Here is a 17702-nt window from a genome sequence, read left to right on the forward strand (position 1 = left end):
AGTTAGTTTTTGCTCCCCTCCCTCCACTTAATTTCTCGTGTCTCCCTTGATTTGTAATTGAAACGATGCTTTGAAGTTTTGTCTTTATATTAAAGTGTCTGTATTTTAATACACCGAGCTCGTGTGGACTTTCACTGCCTGAGCAGCATCAGGAGGGAAATGGGATTTGGGGTTTTGGGGGGCACAGAGATCCCTGAGCCAGGCAGCACCTTCAGCTCTGGGGTTTGGGGATCATTTGAGGGTTTGGGGACTGGGCACTGGGTGGGGGACAGCAGGGCCTGGGGACAGCTCTGGGCCCAGCAAGGGACACTGAGGGGCTGGGGAAGGGTCTGGAGCTCCAGGAGAGGCTGAGGGAGCTGGGAAGGGGCTCAGCCTGGAGAAAAGGAGGCTCAGGGGGACCTTGTGGCTCTGCACAGCTCCTGCCAGGAGGGGACAGCCGGGGGGGTCGGGCTGTGCTCCAGGGAACAGGGACAGGAGCAGAGGGAACGGCCTCAGGCTGGGCCAGGGGAGGTTTAGATTGGAAATTGGGAAAATTTCCTCACTGAAAGGTTTGGGAAACGTTGGAAGGGGCTGCCCAGGGCACTGCTGGAGTCACCAGCCCCAGGAACAAAGTGTGGATGTGGAACTTGGGGACATAGGACAGTGTGGCCATGGCAGTGCTGGGTCAGGGCTGGACTCCCATTTTGTAGAGGTTTTTTCCAACCTCAACCTTTCCATGATTCCCAACCCATCCAAGCTTTGCTCCCTTTCAGCCAGCAGTGCACCAACCCCACAGGCAGCCAGGGATGTGTTTACACCTCAGAGCTGGAGGCCACAAACACTTCCTGAGCCAATTCCCTGCAGGATTTAAAACAAGACACAGCCCCAGCCTCAGCCAGAGCCCCCAGCCCTGGCCCTGCTGGGCCACAGCCACAGCCTGACCCAGCTCCCCTTCCTACACAGTCTGGCAGCTGGCCCTGGCCTGCCTCCAGTACCAGCTGGATTAGCTGACCTTTAGAGGCTCCTTCCAATCCAGAATATTCTGATTGTCTGAAAAAGCCTCTCCAGAGCCCCTGGTGGAGCCATCCCCAGCTGGGTCCTGAGCAGGAGCCACAGCTGCTGCCCCTGGGCAGGCCCTGGGCTGCCTCCAGCCACCCCTCCCAGGCAGGTTCTGGTGGTGTAGAACAGTTCTGACCATCACAAAGATTAAAACAGGATTTATTGGGAATGTTCACTGTACAACACAGAAATAGCTGAAACACAACAAGCAAAGTGATCAGAATGTGAAAAATGAGCAACTGTCTGTAAATCAGCAGCAGTTGATGCAGATTTCAGAGTTCTACAAAGAGTACCATCCTCCCTCCCTCCCTCCCTCTCCCACCCCTGTCCCAGCCCTGCCCTACAATGGATCTGAGTCCCTGGGCCTGGCCTGGCCCCAGCAACTCTTCACAGCTTTTGTTGTACATTCAGTTCAGAAATGTCATTGGTGATGAACATTCACATCAGTGTTGGGCTTTGCTCTTGCTTGCCCAACTGTTCCCTGGAACAGCAAATCAAACCCCCATTTTCTGCACAGTGACACTGAGGGTGGCAGCTCCACCTGGGGAAAGGGTCCAGGGAGGAGGCCCCCGAGTCCTGCAAGGCACAGGTGACACATTTGCTACAGTGGTGGCAGGCCCAGCTGAGACCTCAGCCCTGCTTTGTAAAAATGCAGGCTGGGCAGGATTAAAATGCCCTTTGGAGTCATCCAAGGATACTGATTCCCTAAAGCACAGCTCCTGGGTGTTCCTGCTCTTAATCCCTCGCTGCTGCTTCCCCTGGAGCTGCCATCTGTCTGCAACCCCCCCTGGACTCTGCTCCCTCCCTGTGCCCTCAGCTGAACCCCCAGGGCAGCTGCCCTTCAGCTCATTTTGGTCATTTCTGGAGCAAGCACCTGGAATGATTCAAGGGAAAGGCAGCATCTGGGGAGGGAAAAATCTCAGCTTTGAGATCAAAATAAAGCATCAGTGGTGGTGTCACTCCTGGTACTCAGCTGCATGAGGTAAAGAGGGAACACCAGGATACCAAAGGCTGCAGTGTGGGCTCTGCTTTGGGCATTAATTCCCAGCCAAGGAGGGAAATACACCAAAATTCCCTTCAAACCCAGCTCAGAGGCTGCTCCACCCCCTCCCTGGGCTGGGCAGCTGGAGGGGAACAACGCCCAGAGCTGCAGCTCCCAAAGGCCAGGCCAAGCCCCAGCCCCTGACAGTGACTCCTGGGACCTTCCCAGAGGCCCTTCCTGGGAGTTTTCCCAGGCTGGTTCCAGGGAAGCTGCTCTGGCAGTCAAAAATCTGGGTGTACTGCAGCCCTGGGTGTGGGGAGTGTCCTCCACCCCTCATGTCTGGGCAGTTTTCCTTGGTGCAGCCAGAGCCAGGGCTGATCCTATGGGGATGTTGTTCCTAATCCTTATCTCCTCCCTGCAGGGGCTCCAGGACAGGCAGCCCTGGTTCCCCGGCAGCTCACTGTGACCTTGGCACAGTTTTTTGGTCTGTCCCTTTGGACAAAGGGGACACACAGAAGGGAGAAAAGCTGCAGCAGTGGCTCAGGGAATGAAGGGTTAATGCCTGGCTGTGCTGGTGCATGTCCTGCAGCTCCATCCTCCAGCCAAAGGGAGCAGCTCCTGCCTTTGCCAGCTTCTCCATCTGCCTCCTCCCTGGGAAGCTGGATCACTGCAGAGCTCTGCAGACAGGCAGCATCACTCAGGGAGCTCTCCCTGCCTTTGTTCCCTCCTGCTCTGCAGCTCTGTCCTTCTGGATGGGCTTATCCAGCCCCCAGGAACTGCAGCACCTGCCCAGGGGAGGGAAAAGAAGACCCCACGAGGCTGTGGCTGCACAGGGCTGCAGATGCTCCTCTCCATCAGCTGGAGCCGTGGCTGAGCTGGAGGAATTCCCACTCCTCCCTGGAGGGCAGGAGGGGTTAATTTGGAGCCCAGAAATGCATCAGTCACATCCTCTTACAGCCAGGGATGAGCCCTGGGCTGGCTCCTGGGGGGCTGCAGGAGGATCCTGAGCACAAGGGTGGAGCAGGTGCTGGAGCTGTCAGCCCCTGCCTCTGCCCACCCAGGCCTGGGGGCTCTGCTCCCTCTGCACACCCAGGGAGCAGCTCAGCCCCCCAGCTGGGGCACCGGGAATGTGTGATGAATTCCTTAAAAAAAATACAAAACGATTGGGGTAATAAATAAAAAAGTCAGGTGGTCACAGTGGGAGCTTTGGGGTGGAGCCAGCTGCAGCCAGGTGAGGGTTACTGCCTGTGTGCTCCCAGCTGGAAACGAGCTTCCTCTGAGATTCCATACTGCTCCAGGGGGTCCTGTGGGAGCACAGGGAGGCACCAGTGAGATGCAGATAAAGCCCAGCAGCCCTTGGGACACACAGGCCACAGCAGGGAGCCAAGGTCCAGGGAGGCACAGCCACCTCCCTCCTGGAGCAGGGATGCTCCTGGCACCTGGCAGGGGGTGAGCAGCATCTCTACCCAAGGATCTGCCCAGGGCTGGTGGAGCTGCTCCAGAGAGCCCCTGGGAGGCCAGGCCAGCTCTGGACCTGTCCAGCTCCAAACCTGGGGCCACTCCAGCACTGGAATGTGAGCATCAGGGCTGGAGTGAGCACCAGGGCAAGGTGCTCAGCTCTGGCTGTGGAGACCACAGCTCCCTGTGGAATCTGGGATCTCCTTCTCACACACAGCCTGGGCAGGACTGGCAGCAACAGCCCCTGCTGCACCCAAGGGCATCAGTCACAGCTGAGCAGTGCCTGCAGGGACTCACTCACCTTCCCTGTCATCTTCTGGATCTCGTTCCTGTAGAAAATCAGGCTCCTCCTCAGGAACTCGTAGCTGCAAGACAGGAACAGAGCACGGGAAGGGCTGAGCAGAGAAGGATGTGGGGAAGTTTCAGATGCTATTTAGAGCTGGAGGGAAGCTTGCCTGGGAGGAGACAAGCACTGCCCTCCCAGTTCCTGGTCCCAGAACACAGCCCAGGGCCCCCAGGGCTCAGCCCACCTGGCTCTCCTGAGTGCCTCGACCCACTCCTGGCACTGCTCCTCCGTGGCACACTCGAAGCAGTATTTCCTCTCTGGCTCCTCGATGAAACCTGCCAGGGACAAGGAAAAGGCTGCAGGCAGGTCCTGGCAGGGCTGCTGCTGCTCCCCAGACTCCCTCCCCAGACTCTGCCAGGCCACAATTAACAGCTCTGTTAACTAAGATGAGCTGGGAATGAGTCTGCATCCCCAGCCTCCAGCCCCTCTCCCATTCCCTGGGTGCCTGGGGCAGCTGCCCACAGCATTTCCCAGCTTACAGCAGCCAGAGACCTCAGGAAGAGCAACTCCCCAAGCTGAGGGTGAACTGAACTGGGCCAGCACAGCCAGATCCAGGACTGACCCTGAGCCCCTTGCAAAGACAGCAGGGATTTAAATCCAAGTGGGAAACAGCCCTGAGAGGAACTGGGATACCTGCAGGGAGCAGCCAACCAAGGAGTCAAACTGCACTGGGAGAAGGCCCAGAGCTGCCCTTGCTGGAGCCTTTTGGGAATGTGGCACTGCCACCATGGAGAGCAGGTCCTGGTGCCACTCCAGCTCTTGACCAGGACATGTCCCCAGCTCCTGTCCCCAGAGCTCTGCTGAGCAGACCCTCAGGGCTGGGTCAGGCTGCACCAGCACCTTGGGATGTGCTGTGGACACACCCCAGCACCAGGCACTGCTGGGTTTAACCTGCTCAGGAATCTTCCCCCAGCAGAGCTCCCAACACCACTAAAGCCCCAAAACCCAGCACGTGGTGCTGTGGGCTCAGTGTGTCCAGGCAGTTTGAGGGTCCTTTGGAAGCACAGAGCACAGCCACAGCTGTGCCTGGCAGCCAGGCCAAAAGATACAGGGATGGCCTTGGAGAAACATCCTGTTATTGTGGCCACATACCTCTGGCACAGGGGAGAGCTGCAGGATGAAAGGCTGCTCCCAGGGGAGCTGGCCCAGCTGCAGCTGCACAAGGACACACAGAGGGGAGGATGGGGCTGGAGCAGCTTTATCTGAGCCTCTCCAGGGTGTTTTTTGGATAAAATGCAGCAGCACAGAGCAGATCTGTCAATAACCAAGCTCCCCCTGCCAGGGATTCCACAGGCACCCAGTGTGGCTGGCTGCTCTTTGTGCTGCTCTGCACGTGGAGCTGTGCAAACCCCACAGGCTGTGCCATGGAAACTCCCTGAGCTCTCCTCAGGATGGGCCACAGGCAGTGAGGAACAGCTGAGGAGGGAAAGGCTGAGGCATTGGTAAAGTTGGAAAAGGCCTTGGAGATCATCAGGTCCAACCATCAGCCCAGCACCTCCAGGTTCACCCCTGTCCCCAGGTGCCACAGCCACACCTCTTCTGAACATCCCGGGGTGGTGACTGCACCACTGCCCTGGGCAGCCTGTGCCAGCACCTCCAAACCTTTTTGGTGAGTACATTTTCCCCAGCATCCAACCTAAACCTGTCCTGGGCACAAGTGGAGGTCATTTCCTCTCGTCCTGTTCCCTGGGAGCAGAGCCTGAGCCCACAGAGGGACAGGAGCAGGGCAGGGCAGGGCAGGGCCCCCAGTGAGGGGCAGGAGCAGGGCAGGGACCCCACAGAGGGACAGGAGCAGGGCTGGGCAGTGACCCCAGTGAGGGACAGGAGCAGGGCAGGGCAGGGCAGGGACCCCAGTGAGGGGCAGGAGCAGGGCAGGGCAGGGACCCCAGTGAGGGACAGGAGCAGGGCAGGGCAGGGACCCCAGTGAGGGGCAGGAGCAGGGCAGGGCAGGGACCCCAGTGAGGGACAGGAGCAGGGCTGAGCTGAGCCCAGTGCTCCAGGGAAAGCAGGACCTGAGCAGTCCAACACCTCCTGTCCCACGGGCCAGCAGGGGAAGGGGAGCACAGGCAGCACTCACTGATGGAGAAGACATTCTCCTCCTCTTTGGTGATCTTGCAGTGCTCCAGCAGCAGAGCTCCAATGGGCTGGAAACACAAGGAGAGAGGGTTTAACCCACAGAGCCCCCAGCACCAGCAGGGCTGAACCCACAGTGCTCCCCTGGAGCCTTTTAACCAACTTTCACAAGCTGGTGCTGCTTTTAAATAATTCAGTCTGATTGCACGATATTTCATGTTCCTTTAATGAACCTTTTCATGCCAGTCTCACTGTAGCACTTTGCATTTGGTAATTAGGTGTTAATCACCTCTCCTGGCCCAGATTCAGGTCTTTACCACTCTGTGACACCAGAGAAGAACTTTTGCTTTTAAAATCAAAGATGAACCATTTACTGTGGCACCCAGAACAACCAACAGTGAGCTGTGCAAGGGCAGTCCTGGAGCCTTGCAAGGGGTTACACAGTGTGAGGGGAGCTGGAGCAGCCCAGGATGGACAAAAAACACCTGAGGCTGCTCAGGGACCTGGGACAGCAGGTGACACTGGCCATGAACAACAGCAACCACAGGAAATCCTTGTCCAAGTGAACCAAAGCATCAGAAGCAAATCAGACAGCAGGGAAGGGATTGAAAACCTGATTTTTCTGGTATTTCATAGAACTCTGGCTTGGAAGAGACCTCAAAGCCCATCCAGTGCCAGCCCTGCCATGGCAGGGACACCTCCCACTGTCCCAGGCTGCTCCCAGCCCTGCCCAGCCTGGCCTTGGGCACTGCCAGGGATCCAGGGGCAGCCACAGCTGCTCTGGGCACCCCAAGCCAGGGCCTGCCCACCCTGCCAGGGAACAATTCCTGCCCAATCTCCCATCCAGCCCTGCCCTGTGGCACTGGCAGCCATTCCCTGGCTCCTGTCCCTGCAGGCCTTGTCCCCAGTCCCTCTGCAGCTCTCCTGGAGCCCTGCTGAGCAGGTGGGAGAGGAAAGCTGGACCCTGTTCCAGCTCCTGCACCATTTTCCCAGCCCACACAATCCAGGCACAGAAAGGGAAGAAAGGAGGAGGGGAACAGACCCCAGCCAGGGGCCCAAGCCCTACCTCGGCCTCATCGGTGCGGAAGTAGAAGAGAAAATTCACCACGAGCTTCACCAGGCGCTTCTTCAGCACTGCAGGGACACGAGAGGGCTGAGGCAGGGGACAGGGGCACCCTGCCAGCCCTGCCAGCCCCCAGCATGGCACTGACCCACCAGAGCACCCCCCAAACTCTGCCTGGGCTGACAAAGTGGCCTCGGGGTGCCAGAGCAGCCCCCGGGCAGGCAGAGCTCCCAGCAGCACCTCAGGCACTCCAGGGAAAGCTGCAGAGCCCAGGAGCTGCCAGCACATTGTCACCTCCAGGGGACAAAGTGCAGCCGGTGCCCAGAGCAGGAAAGGCTCAGGATGAGGCAGCCCCACCCAGGGCTGGTGTGCAGGCTGGGACATCTCAGGGAAGAGCTTCTTCCCCAGATCCCCTGGAAATGGGGGATCTCTGGGGGTCTCCCTAAACCCAGCACCTCCCTCCACACCCAGACTGCATCCCACCCCTCGTGCTCCCCATTCCCACACGCCAGCCCTGCCATCTGCCTGTGCCAGTGTTCCCAGTGCTCCCAGTGCTGCCCAGCCAATACAGCCAGCCCCGCCCTGCCCCTATGCCCAGTGCTCCCAGTGCTGCCCTGGGTTCCCAGCCTGGATTCTCCAGCACCCTCAATCCTCCCACCCAGCCCCCCCCGTCCCTCTCAGCCTCACCCCCCAGTAACACCAGTTCCGATTCTGCAGTCGGGGCCCCTCAAGTGCCCGCAGTTTCTCACCCAGTTCCCCCAGCCCCACCATCCAGGGCCCCGAGCCTCTCTCTCCCAGTCCCTCGCGCATGCGCCGGGCTGGGAGCGCGCATGCGCCGGGCTGAGGGGAGCGGGGCCGCGCGCAGGTACCGAGCGGGGGAGGGGAGCGTGAGGGGAACTGGGCAGGACTGGGAAAACTGGAGCTGGGAACCGGGAGAGCCGGGTGAGGAGAGACCGGGAGAGCTGGGTGAGGGGAGGCTGGGAGAGCTGGGAAGGAGGGATTTCAAGTTCTGGTGTGGAGGGACTGGGAATTCTGGGAAGGAGGGACTGGGAGGGCTGGGCATGGAGGGACTGGGAGGGCTGGGTATGGAGAGACCGGGAGTGCTGGGTGAGGAGGGACTGGGAGAGCTGGGTATGGAGGGACTGGGAGAGCTGGGTATGGAGGGACTGGGAGTGTTGGGTATGGAGGGACTGGGAATGTTGGGAAGGAGGGACTGGGAGTGCTGGGTATGGAGGGTCTGGGAGTGTTGGGTGTGGAGGGACTGGGAGGGCTGGCAGCCTGGGTGGTGGGGCTGAGGGAACGGGAGAATCACGAGTGGGAAACTGGGGGTAGGGCCCGGGCAGGGTTTGGGATACTGGGAGGATCAGCAGGGCAGGAGCAGGGACACCTGGGGGGCCCTGAGTGCAGAACTGGGATGGAGTTACTGGAAAAGTACTGGGGGAACTGGGTGCCCTGGGTGGGAGGACTGGGAGTGCTGGAGAATCTGGGCTGGAAAGCCAAGGGAGCTGGAAAAGAGAGGGACCAGGAGAACTGGGCTGGTGGGGCTGGGGGAACTGGAGAATGACAAGTGAGAAACTGGGGGTACTGGGAGCATCAGGACTGGGGGTACCTGGGGCCCCTGGCTGCAGAATCAGGACTGGAGCTGCTGGAGGGGAACTGGGAGAACTGGGTGGGAGGACTGGGGTACTGGAGAATCAGGACAGGGAAAATGGGAGAAGGACTGGGAGGATCAGGAGAAGCAGGACTGGGGGTGTTTGGGGGACCTTGACAGGAGAATCAGGACAAGAGGAGAGGGACTGGGGGATAGGCACTGGCAGAGCTGGGTGCTCTGTGGGGAAGGATTTGGGGTTCCTTAAAGGCCTTTCCAGTGTTTGGGCTCTGTGTGGGGAGGTTTGGGGAGGGCTCTGACCTTGCTGAGGGCAGGGGGGACTTCAGGGCCTCACCTGGGGCTTGGGGACACTGCTCAGGGCCCCCGGCCTTGTTGGGGGGCTCTGACCCTGCCGTGGGGCTGGTGGGGGGTGGCCCTGGGGGTGTTGGGGTGCTGGGGGAGCAGCAGAGCTGGTGGTGGAGAGGGGCGAGCTCTGGGGCTGGGGGTGCCTCAGTGAGGGGGGGAGGCTCCTCTGGTGGGGCTGCCTGGCATCACTGGGGCCCAGCTGGGCTTGGGGGTGGCTGGGGAGATGGGAAGGGCTCCAGGGGGATTTTCTGCATCCTTTCACTCTGCTTCCCCGAGTTCCAGACGTGGGATTGCATCCTGTGGTGTGTGTCCGGGCTGTCACCCCCGCCCTCCCTGCTGGGCCCGAGCAGTCCTGTGGCTCAGTATCACGGCACTCCTTCCTTCCCCCAGCCCGTGTGTTTCTCGGGGAGGAGCTGAGGCGCAGACAGCCCCGCCATGGATTTCCAGCACCGCCCCGGGGGCAAAACGGGCAGCGGCGGCGTGGCCTCGGCCTCGGAGAGCAACCGCGACCGGCGGGAGCGCCTGCGGCAGCTGGCCCTGGAGACCATCGACATCAACAAGGTGCAGGGACACAGCCGGGGCTCACGGCCTGATTTGGGTTGAAAGGAGTGTTAAAGATCATCCAGGGACAGCTGCAGCTAGCTCAGGTTGCTCCAAGCCCCGTCCAGCCTGGGCTTGGATGCTTTCGGGGATGCAGGGGCAGCCACAGCTGCTCTGGGAAATCCATGCCAAGGCTTCCTCACCCTCACAGCCCAGAGTTTCTTCCCAATATCCCATCTAAGTCTACTCTTGGTCTATTTGAAGCCATTCCCCATTATTCTGTCCCCTTTTCCAAGGTTCCCCTCCAGCTCTCTTGGAGCTCCTTTAGGCTCCATGGTCACCCCAGAGCCTTCTCATCTCCAGGCTGAGGATTGGGTTGGGTTTAAATGCTTCTGTTTCTGGGCATGTGGGGATTGAATAAGGAATATTTGGGACAGAGTGACAGGGAGGTGCCAGCTCTTGTGTATCCATCTGTTTCCAGTCTCCCCAGGGCTGGTTTGGGTTGTGGTGTTTCCTGGTGCAGTTGGGAATTCTGTCACCAATGCACACAGCTGCTGTTGGTTCTCTCTGTTTCCTCCTTCTAAAGCTCTCTTGTGCTGTTATTTTAAAATCTGAACTCAGCTGCAGAATCCTAGGATATCCTGAGCTGGGAGGGACCCTCAGGGATGCTCAGGGCAGCCCCTGTCCCTCACAGCCACCCCAACAGCCCCACCCTGAGCAGCCCTGGCAGCGCTGTCCAAACGCTCCTGCAGCTCTGCCCTTGGACTGGGACCATTCCCTGGGCAGTGCCAGCTCCCTGTGGGGGGAGGAACCACTTCCTCCAGTGTAGAACTCTGCAGTATTTTGGCTATTCTCCTGCTTGGCCCATGGATTTTGCTCATAACTTGTCCATCATTCTTTTCCCAGGACCCCTATTTTATGAAAAATCATCTGGGCTCCTACGAGTGCAAGCTTTGCCTGACGCTCCACAACAATGAGGTGAGGGGAACACCTGCCTGTCCTGATCCCAGCAGCAGCACTTGGGAGTAACAGGAGCTTCAGCACCTGGGCAGTGACTGCTGAGACATGAGGGGAGGTGTCTTGGTTTGAAAAGAACTAAGGAAGGCAGCAGCTTCCCCTGAAATGGAAAATGTAAACCCCTCCCAGTGAATTGTTATAAATTTGAAATTAAGGGGCTCTCAGGCAAATATATGGGAGCAGAATAACAGTTCTTTATTAGGGAAGAAAATAAAAAATAAAATAAACAATGCGGTAACACAAAACAACCCTGCCAGAGTCAGAGCAGGCCCTGGCCCCCTGTGTGTCAGGGTGGTGGCACAGCCCCATCCCATGGGGGCTCAGCCCTCCTGCAGTGCCAGCTGTGCTTCTGCTGGAGCAGGGATCCTGCACAAGGGGGGAGTTTTCCTCTGCAGCTCCAGGGCTGCTGGAGATGGGCCTGCTCTCCCTCTGGGAATGCAGGGCAGGAGAAAGCTGCTCCTCTGGGAATGCAGTGGGCAGAGGCTGCTGGGGTGTTCCAGGCTCAGATTGTATCCAGGTAGGAATGCTTGGCTCCTGCCCTGGGCACAGCATCTCCCCATGGGAGGATGGAATTTGATCAGCCCTGCAGGGACACTCAGTGGCCATGGACAGCAGAGATCTGCTGGAGGGAGGGTTGGGTGTGGGAGAGATAAAGAAAACTGCCCCATGAACAGAGATATGTGCCCCTCCTCTGACAGATGGGAACAGAACACACATTGCCTTGCAGTCTAGGACAGGTGGTTAAGCCTGGCACAGTGTGCACTGTGAACTTGTTGAGGAGTGTAGTTTTCTTCTGAAGGTTCAGTAGTAGTGCAGATGAGCTTAGTCTTCTGAGAATCTACTAAAAAAGAAAGCTGTTCTTCTTAGAATCTAGTACAGAAAGACTACTTCTAGTGTTCTAAATCTCACATTATATCTAAGTAAGAATACTTAGAGCAGAACATCTCTCAATGAGATGATGTAATTTTATCAGTTATGCAGTTATTTAATAGCCCATTAACAAAAGATGTCTCCCCAGAGGGAAGATCAGTTGTAGAAGAGATAAAGTAAACTGCCCAGTTAACAAAAAATTACTGCCCCACTTCTAACATAAAAGAAATAAAATACACACATATCTTATAACCCAAGATGATATGACAGCTCAGCAGCTGAGAGCAATCTGCCCTTTTGGAGTGAGATTTCTCTGTGCTGAGGATTAAAACACCCTTGTCAGGGAGTGATGCAGTCACCCTGTGACAGGAATGCTTCAGTCATGGCTTCATTTAACTTCTACCTTGGCTTTTATTTCAGGGGAGTTACTTAGCACATACCCAGGGGAAGAAGCATCAGACCAATTTGTAAGTCACCCTCTACCATAACTTTATTCTCCATTGTTGAAGTACTTTAATATTATGTTGTTTGGTGTCTGTAGTCCTTTAACTCTGTTGTACTCTGCTTGATTGTTCTTTTACTGTGGTTCCTCATGCAGCCAGGAGGCACAGCCTGGATCTGCTTGAAAAATGGTGCTGAAAATCTCCATTTTAAGCTAAAGTTTAGAGCCAGTTGTGAAATTGGTGAAGGAACAGGGAGATGGAGTTTCAAAAGCAAATTGTCTGAGTCTAGTTAGAAGGACCTCTGCCTGCCAGAGCTCCAGGAACATTTGGACAGTGCTCTCAGGGATGCTCAGGGTGGGACTGGGGTGTCTGTGCAGGGCCAGGGGTTGGATTTGATGAACCCTGTGGGTCCTTCCAGCTCAGGAGATTCCAAGATTCTGTGATTTGGATTTGTCAGTACAGGTTTGGAGAAGTTTGTTAGTTTTGTTTTAAGGAATCCAGTTTGCTTTGCTTGACCTGTGGGTTTGGCTTTATTATTTTTCTTTATCTTTTTTTTAAATTTGATTTCAAGAATTAAAGTCTTCTCAAATCCATCTGTGGAGCCTGGCCTCAAGGTCATGGTGAGGGTGGATCAGATGGTTGAGTGACAGCCTTTAGCTAGGGGGAGGATGGATACAGCTGGGGAAGGGAAATAGGATTTCCTGGCATGATTCCTGTGGAATGCTGTGCTGAGGGATTCAAACTGCTCCTGGGTTTCCTTTGGAAACAAGGGCAGGTAACCCTTAAATTCCAAATGAATCCCCAGGGCCCGACGAGCTGCCAAGGAAGCCAAGGAAGCCCCTGCCCAGCCTGCCCCAGAGAAAGTCAAAGTGGAAGTGAAGAAATTTGTGAAGATTGGGCGCCCAGGCTACAAAGGTGAGTCAGGGGTGCCCAGGAGGTCCCTGATGGGCAGTGCCTGCCTGGCTGGGATGTGAATTATTCATTAGTTTTTGAGCTGCTCTGCCCATGAATAAGATATGAGCTCTTTCCTGGAGTCTTTTTATTGTTTAAATTGCTCGTGGAACTTCTCTTCATGGCTGACAGGCAGGGAGAGCCACTTCAATAATAGATGGGTGTGTCTCAGGCTGCCAGGGAGATGATGGCATTTCATCTCCTCCTTCTCTTGTGCTGCAGCAACTTTCATTGATGCTGTAAATCACTCACTCCTCACAGAACTCATGGAGGTTTTTTTTTCTGTTTTTCATGGGTTTTTTGGCCTTCAGTACAAAATTTGGCTCTTTAGTCTCATCAGTGCTTTGCCCCACAGCAGCTGAACTTCAGTAGAGGAGAATCATGGAATAATTTAGGTTGGAAAATACTTTTAAGATCATTGAGTCCAACAGTAAACTTAGCACTGCTAAGGCCACAAGTAAACCATGTCCCCAGGTGCCACATCCACAGGTGTTTTAGCATCCAGGGATGGTGATTCCTGGACAGCCCCTTCCAATGCTCTACAGCCCTTTCAGGGAAGGAATTTTCCCAATATCCAACCTAAATCTGGCCCAGCCTGAGGTCGTTCCCTCTCCTCCTCTCGTGGCAGCAGAACCTGACACCCCCAACTGTCCCCTCCTGTCAGGAGCTGTGCAGAGCCACAAGGTCCCCCTGAGCCTCCTTTTCTCCAGGCTGAGCCCCTTCCCAGCTCCCTCAGCCCCTCCTGGAGCTCCAGACCCTTCCCCAGCTCTGTTCTCTCCCCTGGACACCCCCAACCCATCAATGTCCTTCTTGGGGTGAGGGGCCCAAACCTGCCCATGGCAGTGACACAGTCCCAGAGTGGTTTGGGTTGGAAGGGACCTCAAAGCCCATCCAGTGCCAGCCCTGCCATGGCAGGGACACCTCCCACTGTCCCAGGCTGCTCCCAGCCCTGCCCAGCCTGGCCTTGGGCACTGCCAGGGATCCAGGGGCAGCCACAGCTGCTCTGGGCACCCCAAGCCAGGGCCTGCCCACCCTCCCAGAAGTAGCTTTGGTTAAAGATAATGTGACATTTTGTTTGATAAACAGGAGAAAAATCTTGTAATGTTTAATTGTTGGGAATTTTATGTGTTTCCCAGGGCAGATTAATGCTGCTCTCACCCTGCTGGGGCATGTTCTCAGCTCTCTTATATATATATGTATTTTTATTTTTACAGTGACCAAACAGAGAGACCCAGAAACAGGCCAGCAGAGTCTTCTCTTCCAGGTAAGGGCAGGGTTGAAACTCTCCTTGTCAGGGTTTTCCAGGTAACACTGCTGCTAAATGAGCAGTCCTTTGCAGGATCCATGAAATCAATAATAAAAAGGAAGCCTTATGTTCCTAGTTGCTGCAGCTGATTGTGTTGAGCAAATCCCTGAGCTCAGCTATCAGGCTGTGTAGTGGGAGAGGAATGTGGAGTCTGAGGTGGAATGAGTTGAGAATCACAGGATAGTTTGGGCTGGAAGAGACCTTAAAAATTATCTATTTCCATCCCCCCGTAATGGGCAGGGACACCTTCCTTGACACCAGGTTGCTCTGACCCTGGCCTGGGACATTTCCAGGGGTGGAGCAGCCACAGCTTCTCTGGACAACCTGTGCCAGGGCCTCGCAACCCTCACAGGGAACAATTCCATCCCAACATCTCTCCTAAATTTCCCCTAATTCAGTTTGGGGTCTTCAATCCCAAACCATTCTGGGACGAAAGGAGCGTTTTGCATTGTGGCTTGCTCTGGGTGTGCTCCACACTGCGGGGTGTGTTTGGAGCAGAGCTGGGGGTGCAGAGGGGGGGTTGCTGAAGCTGCCCTGCCCCCCCAGATCGATTACCCTGAGATAGCTGAGAGCATCATGCCCCGGCACCGCTTCATGTCGGCCTACGAGCAGCGCATCGAGCCCCCGGACCGGCGCTGGCAGTACCTGCTGATGGCAGCAGAGCCCTACGAGACCATCGCCTTCAAGGTGGGACCTGGCAGGGAGCCTGCCACACTGCTGGGTCTGGCAGGACAGGGGTGGGCTAAGGAAGGCAGGAGTCTGCCCTGAAACGGGAAATGTAAACCCCCTCCTTCTGAGTTATAATTTTGAAATTAAGGGGCTCTCGGGCAAAGATGTGGGAGCAGGAATAACAGTTCTTTACTGGGAGAACTGAAAATACAAATGTAATAGTACAAACAAAAAAAACCTACTGCTAGAGTCAGAATATGCCCTGACCCCCTGTGGGTCAGGGTGGTGGCACAGCCCCATCCCATGGGGGCTCAGCCCTCCTGCAGTGCCAGCTGTGCTTCTGCTGGAGCAGGGATCCTGCACAAGGGGGGAGTTTTCCTCTGCAGCTCCAGGGCTGCTGGAGATGGGCCTGCTCTTCCTCTGGGAATGCAGGGCAGGAGAAAGCTGCTCCTCTGGGAATGCAGTGGGCAAAGGCTGCTGGGGTGTTCCAGGCTCAGATTGTATCCAGGTAGGAATGCTTGGCTCCTGCCCTGGGCGCAGCATCTCCCCATGGGAGGATGGAATTTGATCAGCCCTGCAGGGACACTCAGTGGCCATGGACAGCAGAGATCTCCTGGAGGGAGGGTTGGGTGTGGGAGAGATAAAGAAAACTGCCCCATGAACAGCAGAGAACTGCCCCAGCTCTGACAGATGGCAAATAGAATACGCACCCCCATTTCCAGCCTAAGACAGAGAGGAATCCTGGGAAAGCTGGGAGCATTCCCTTCCTGCCTTTGCCAGGCCCTGCCAGGGCTGCTCAGGGTGGGGCTGTTGGGGTGGCTGTGCAGGGCCAGGGGCTGCCCTGAGCATCCCAGCTCAGGATATTCTGTAATTAATTCCTAATGAACTCTCTGATGTCTGTGCTAACCCTCAGGGGTTAATGGAGTGGAAGGGGGGGGTCAGGAAGACATGGCTGGAAGTTATTAAACCCCACTGAGGTTTGGTGGAGGACTCTGGCATGAAAAGCAGACTGTGCTGAGCCCTGGGGAGCTGTGAATTCCCAGTGTCTGGCACAGACAGGAGCCTCCTGGGCTCCTCAGCCTCTGTGCAGATGTTCAGGGAGGGATTTTTGCTGCTTGTCCTTGACCGATAGGGAAGTAACTTAATTCTTTCCTGCCCCCACCTCTGTCTAATAACAACCCTGCAAGGCCTGGAATAACTGTGCTTATCTCTCAGGCTCTGGGGCTAAAAAGAGCCTTTGAGCTAATCTGGTGCTGCTAAGAATAGCTCTGTGTTCTCTTTTGGTGCAGGTGCCAAGCAGAGAAATTGATAAAGCAGAGGGAAAGTTTTGGACCCACTGGAACAGAGAAACCAAACAGGTAACTGAGGTTTTGTCATGTCTGTCCTTAAGGAGAGCAGAGCAACTTGGGAGAGTAACATCAGTTCTGTCCTGCTGTTCAAATCTCCATTCCCTCAGTGCACCTGTGCAGGGAGAGCTGACAGAGATCCTCCTGTGTGGGATCTTGGAGAGGATTCAGTTTCTGGCAGCAGCAACTGCAGGATGGGGCATCAATACCCAGAGAAAAGGAGGCTCAGGGGAACCTTCTTGCTCTTACAGCTCCCTGACAGGAGGGTGCACTCAGAGGGGAGTCAGGCTCTGCTCCCAGGGAGCAGGAGAAGAGACCAGAGGGAATGGCCTCAGGCTGTGCCAGGGGAGGTTTAGGTTGGATATTGGGAAAATTCCTTCACTGAAAGCATTGTCAGGCATTGGAGGGGGCTGCCCAGGGCAGTGGTGAAGTCACCACCCCTGGAAGTGCTCAAAAACATGTGGATGTGGTTTACTGGTGAATGTGGTGGTGCTGCTGGGCTGCTGGCTGGACTTGTTGATCTTAGGGTTAGGTTTGGCTTTTCCCAGCCTAATGATTCCATGAGAAATGTGCAGCACTGTGTCCTCGCCATGGCTCTGTGCCCTGTGTTCCCTGCACAGCACACACCTGCCTGAGGGAGCCTGGGGCTGGGGGGGCTCCCCTCTATCCAGGGGACAGTGCCTGGGGGGCTCCCACCCCTCACAGGACCCTCGGTGCTGAGTCCAGGAGTTAAAATCTGGGGCAAGGCTGGCACCAGTCACAGATGCTGCCAGGACTGGGACATCTGAGGGTGACAGGAGGGGCCTGAGCTGTGCTCTGGGGCAGAGAGCAGCTCCTGGGTGCTGGCAGAGCTGTCACCAGGGTGCTGGCACTGCCCAGGCTGCCCAGGGAATGGTGCCAAGGCTGCCAGAGCTCCAGGAGCCCTCAGGGTGGGGCTGTTGGGGTGGTTGGGCAGGGACAGGGGCTGGATCAATGATCCCAGCTCAGGATACTCCGGGATTCTGTCAATCCCTGATTAACTGTTCCCTTTTCTCTCCATTCCCAGTTCTTCCTTCAGTTCCACTTCAAGATGGAGAAGCCCCCGGCCCCCCCGAACCTCCCCCCAGGGCCCCCGACCGTCAAGCGGCCGCCGCCCCCTCCCCTGATGAACGGGCTGCCCTGATGCGGCCGCCGCTCCCCACCGAGGGGCCGGGCACCATCCCCCCGCCCCCTCCCTCCAACTGAAGCCCCTCCCGGGCTCCATCCCGTGGCATTTGGGTCTTTTTAACTGCAGCTCCCCCCCCATTCAGGGAACAGATCCTTTTTGTACCTCTGGAAAGCTGGCTGAGTTCTGTAGGCTCATTAAAAGGTTTTGCATTCTCCTTTCCCCCTGGTTTCCTGTGCTGCTGTGGGCTCACTTTCCTTACCCCTTAGATACTGGAGACATTCCCGGGCTGGTGACGTTTTGGAAATTCTCCAAAGAGGAGGCAAAGGATTGGGAATCTCAAGGCACCCCCTCCATCAGCTGTCTTGGCCTGAGGAATCCCCCTCAGGCTGCCTGATGAGTGTCCCATTAATTACCCCCCATTAATCAGTTTTGATTCAACCAAAGCCTTTCATCTCTGTTCATTCACTGAGGAGGGACATGGAAAGGCTCCTGTTGCTGA

At 56.4% G+C, this 17702-nt stretch overlaps 2 protein-coding genes across 2 annotated transcripts; one reads left to right on the forward strand and one right to left on the reverse strand.

The window, feature by feature from the left end:
• Positions 1 to 1179: 1179 nt before the first annotated feature.
• PLEKHJ1 (pleckstrin homology domain containing J1) lies at positions 1180 to 7558 on the reverse strand. Its single transcript, XM_039696806.1, has 5 exons — positions 6964 to 7558; positions 5902 to 5968; positions 4009 to 4099; positions 3780 to 3843; positions 1180 to 3324 (listed from the first exon to the last, which is right to left on the reverse strand). The coding sequence occupies exons 1-5, from the start codon at positions 7342 to 7344 to the stop codon at positions 3259 to 3261; spliced, it is 669 nt and encodes a 222-aa protein (XP_039552740.1). The 5' UTR covers positions 7345 to 7558; the 3' UTR covers positions 1180 to 3258.
• A 205-nt stretch (positions 7559 to 7763) lies between these two features.
• Positions 7764 to 17421, forward strand: SF3A2 (splicing factor 3a subunit 2). Its single transcript, XM_039696815.1, is given in 10 exon segments — positions 7764 to 7825; positions 9305 to 9475; positions 10361 to 10432; positions 11762 to 11808; positions 12590 to 12699; positions 13950 to 13999; positions 14588 to 14728; positions 16000 to 16068; positions 17102 to 17215; positions 17218 to 17421. Coding segments are annotated over 9 exon segments (792 nt in total). The 5' UTR covers positions 7764 to 7825; positions 9305 to 9349; the 3' UTR covers positions 17281 to 17421.
• Positions 17422 to 17702: the final 281 nt, after the last annotated feature.

This window comes from Passer montanus, unplaced genomic scaffold (assembly GCF_014805655.1).
Source record: "Passer montanus isolate IOZ18808 unplaced genomic scaffold, ASM1480565v1 scaffold114, whole genome shotgun sequence".
Lineage (NCBI taxonomy): Eukaryota > Metazoa > Chordata > Aves > Passeriformes > Passeridae > Passer > Passer montanus.

Bases quoted from the DNA above. Each gene is read 5' to 3' on its own strand.
- PLEKHJ1 (XM_039696806.1), bottom strand. From the start codon at position 7,344: ATGTCCCAGCCTGCACACCAGCCCTGGGTGGGGCTGCCTCATCCTGAG. The intron at 5,969-6,963 runs GTAGGGCTTGGG...TTGTGTTTCCAG, and splicing joins TCCGCACCGATGAGGCCGAG to CCCATTGGAGCTCTGCTGCT. The intron at 3,844-4,008 runs GTGGGCTGAGCC...CCTGTCTTGCAG, and splicing joins GAGGCACTCAGGAGAGCCAG to CTACGAGTTCCTGAGGAGGA.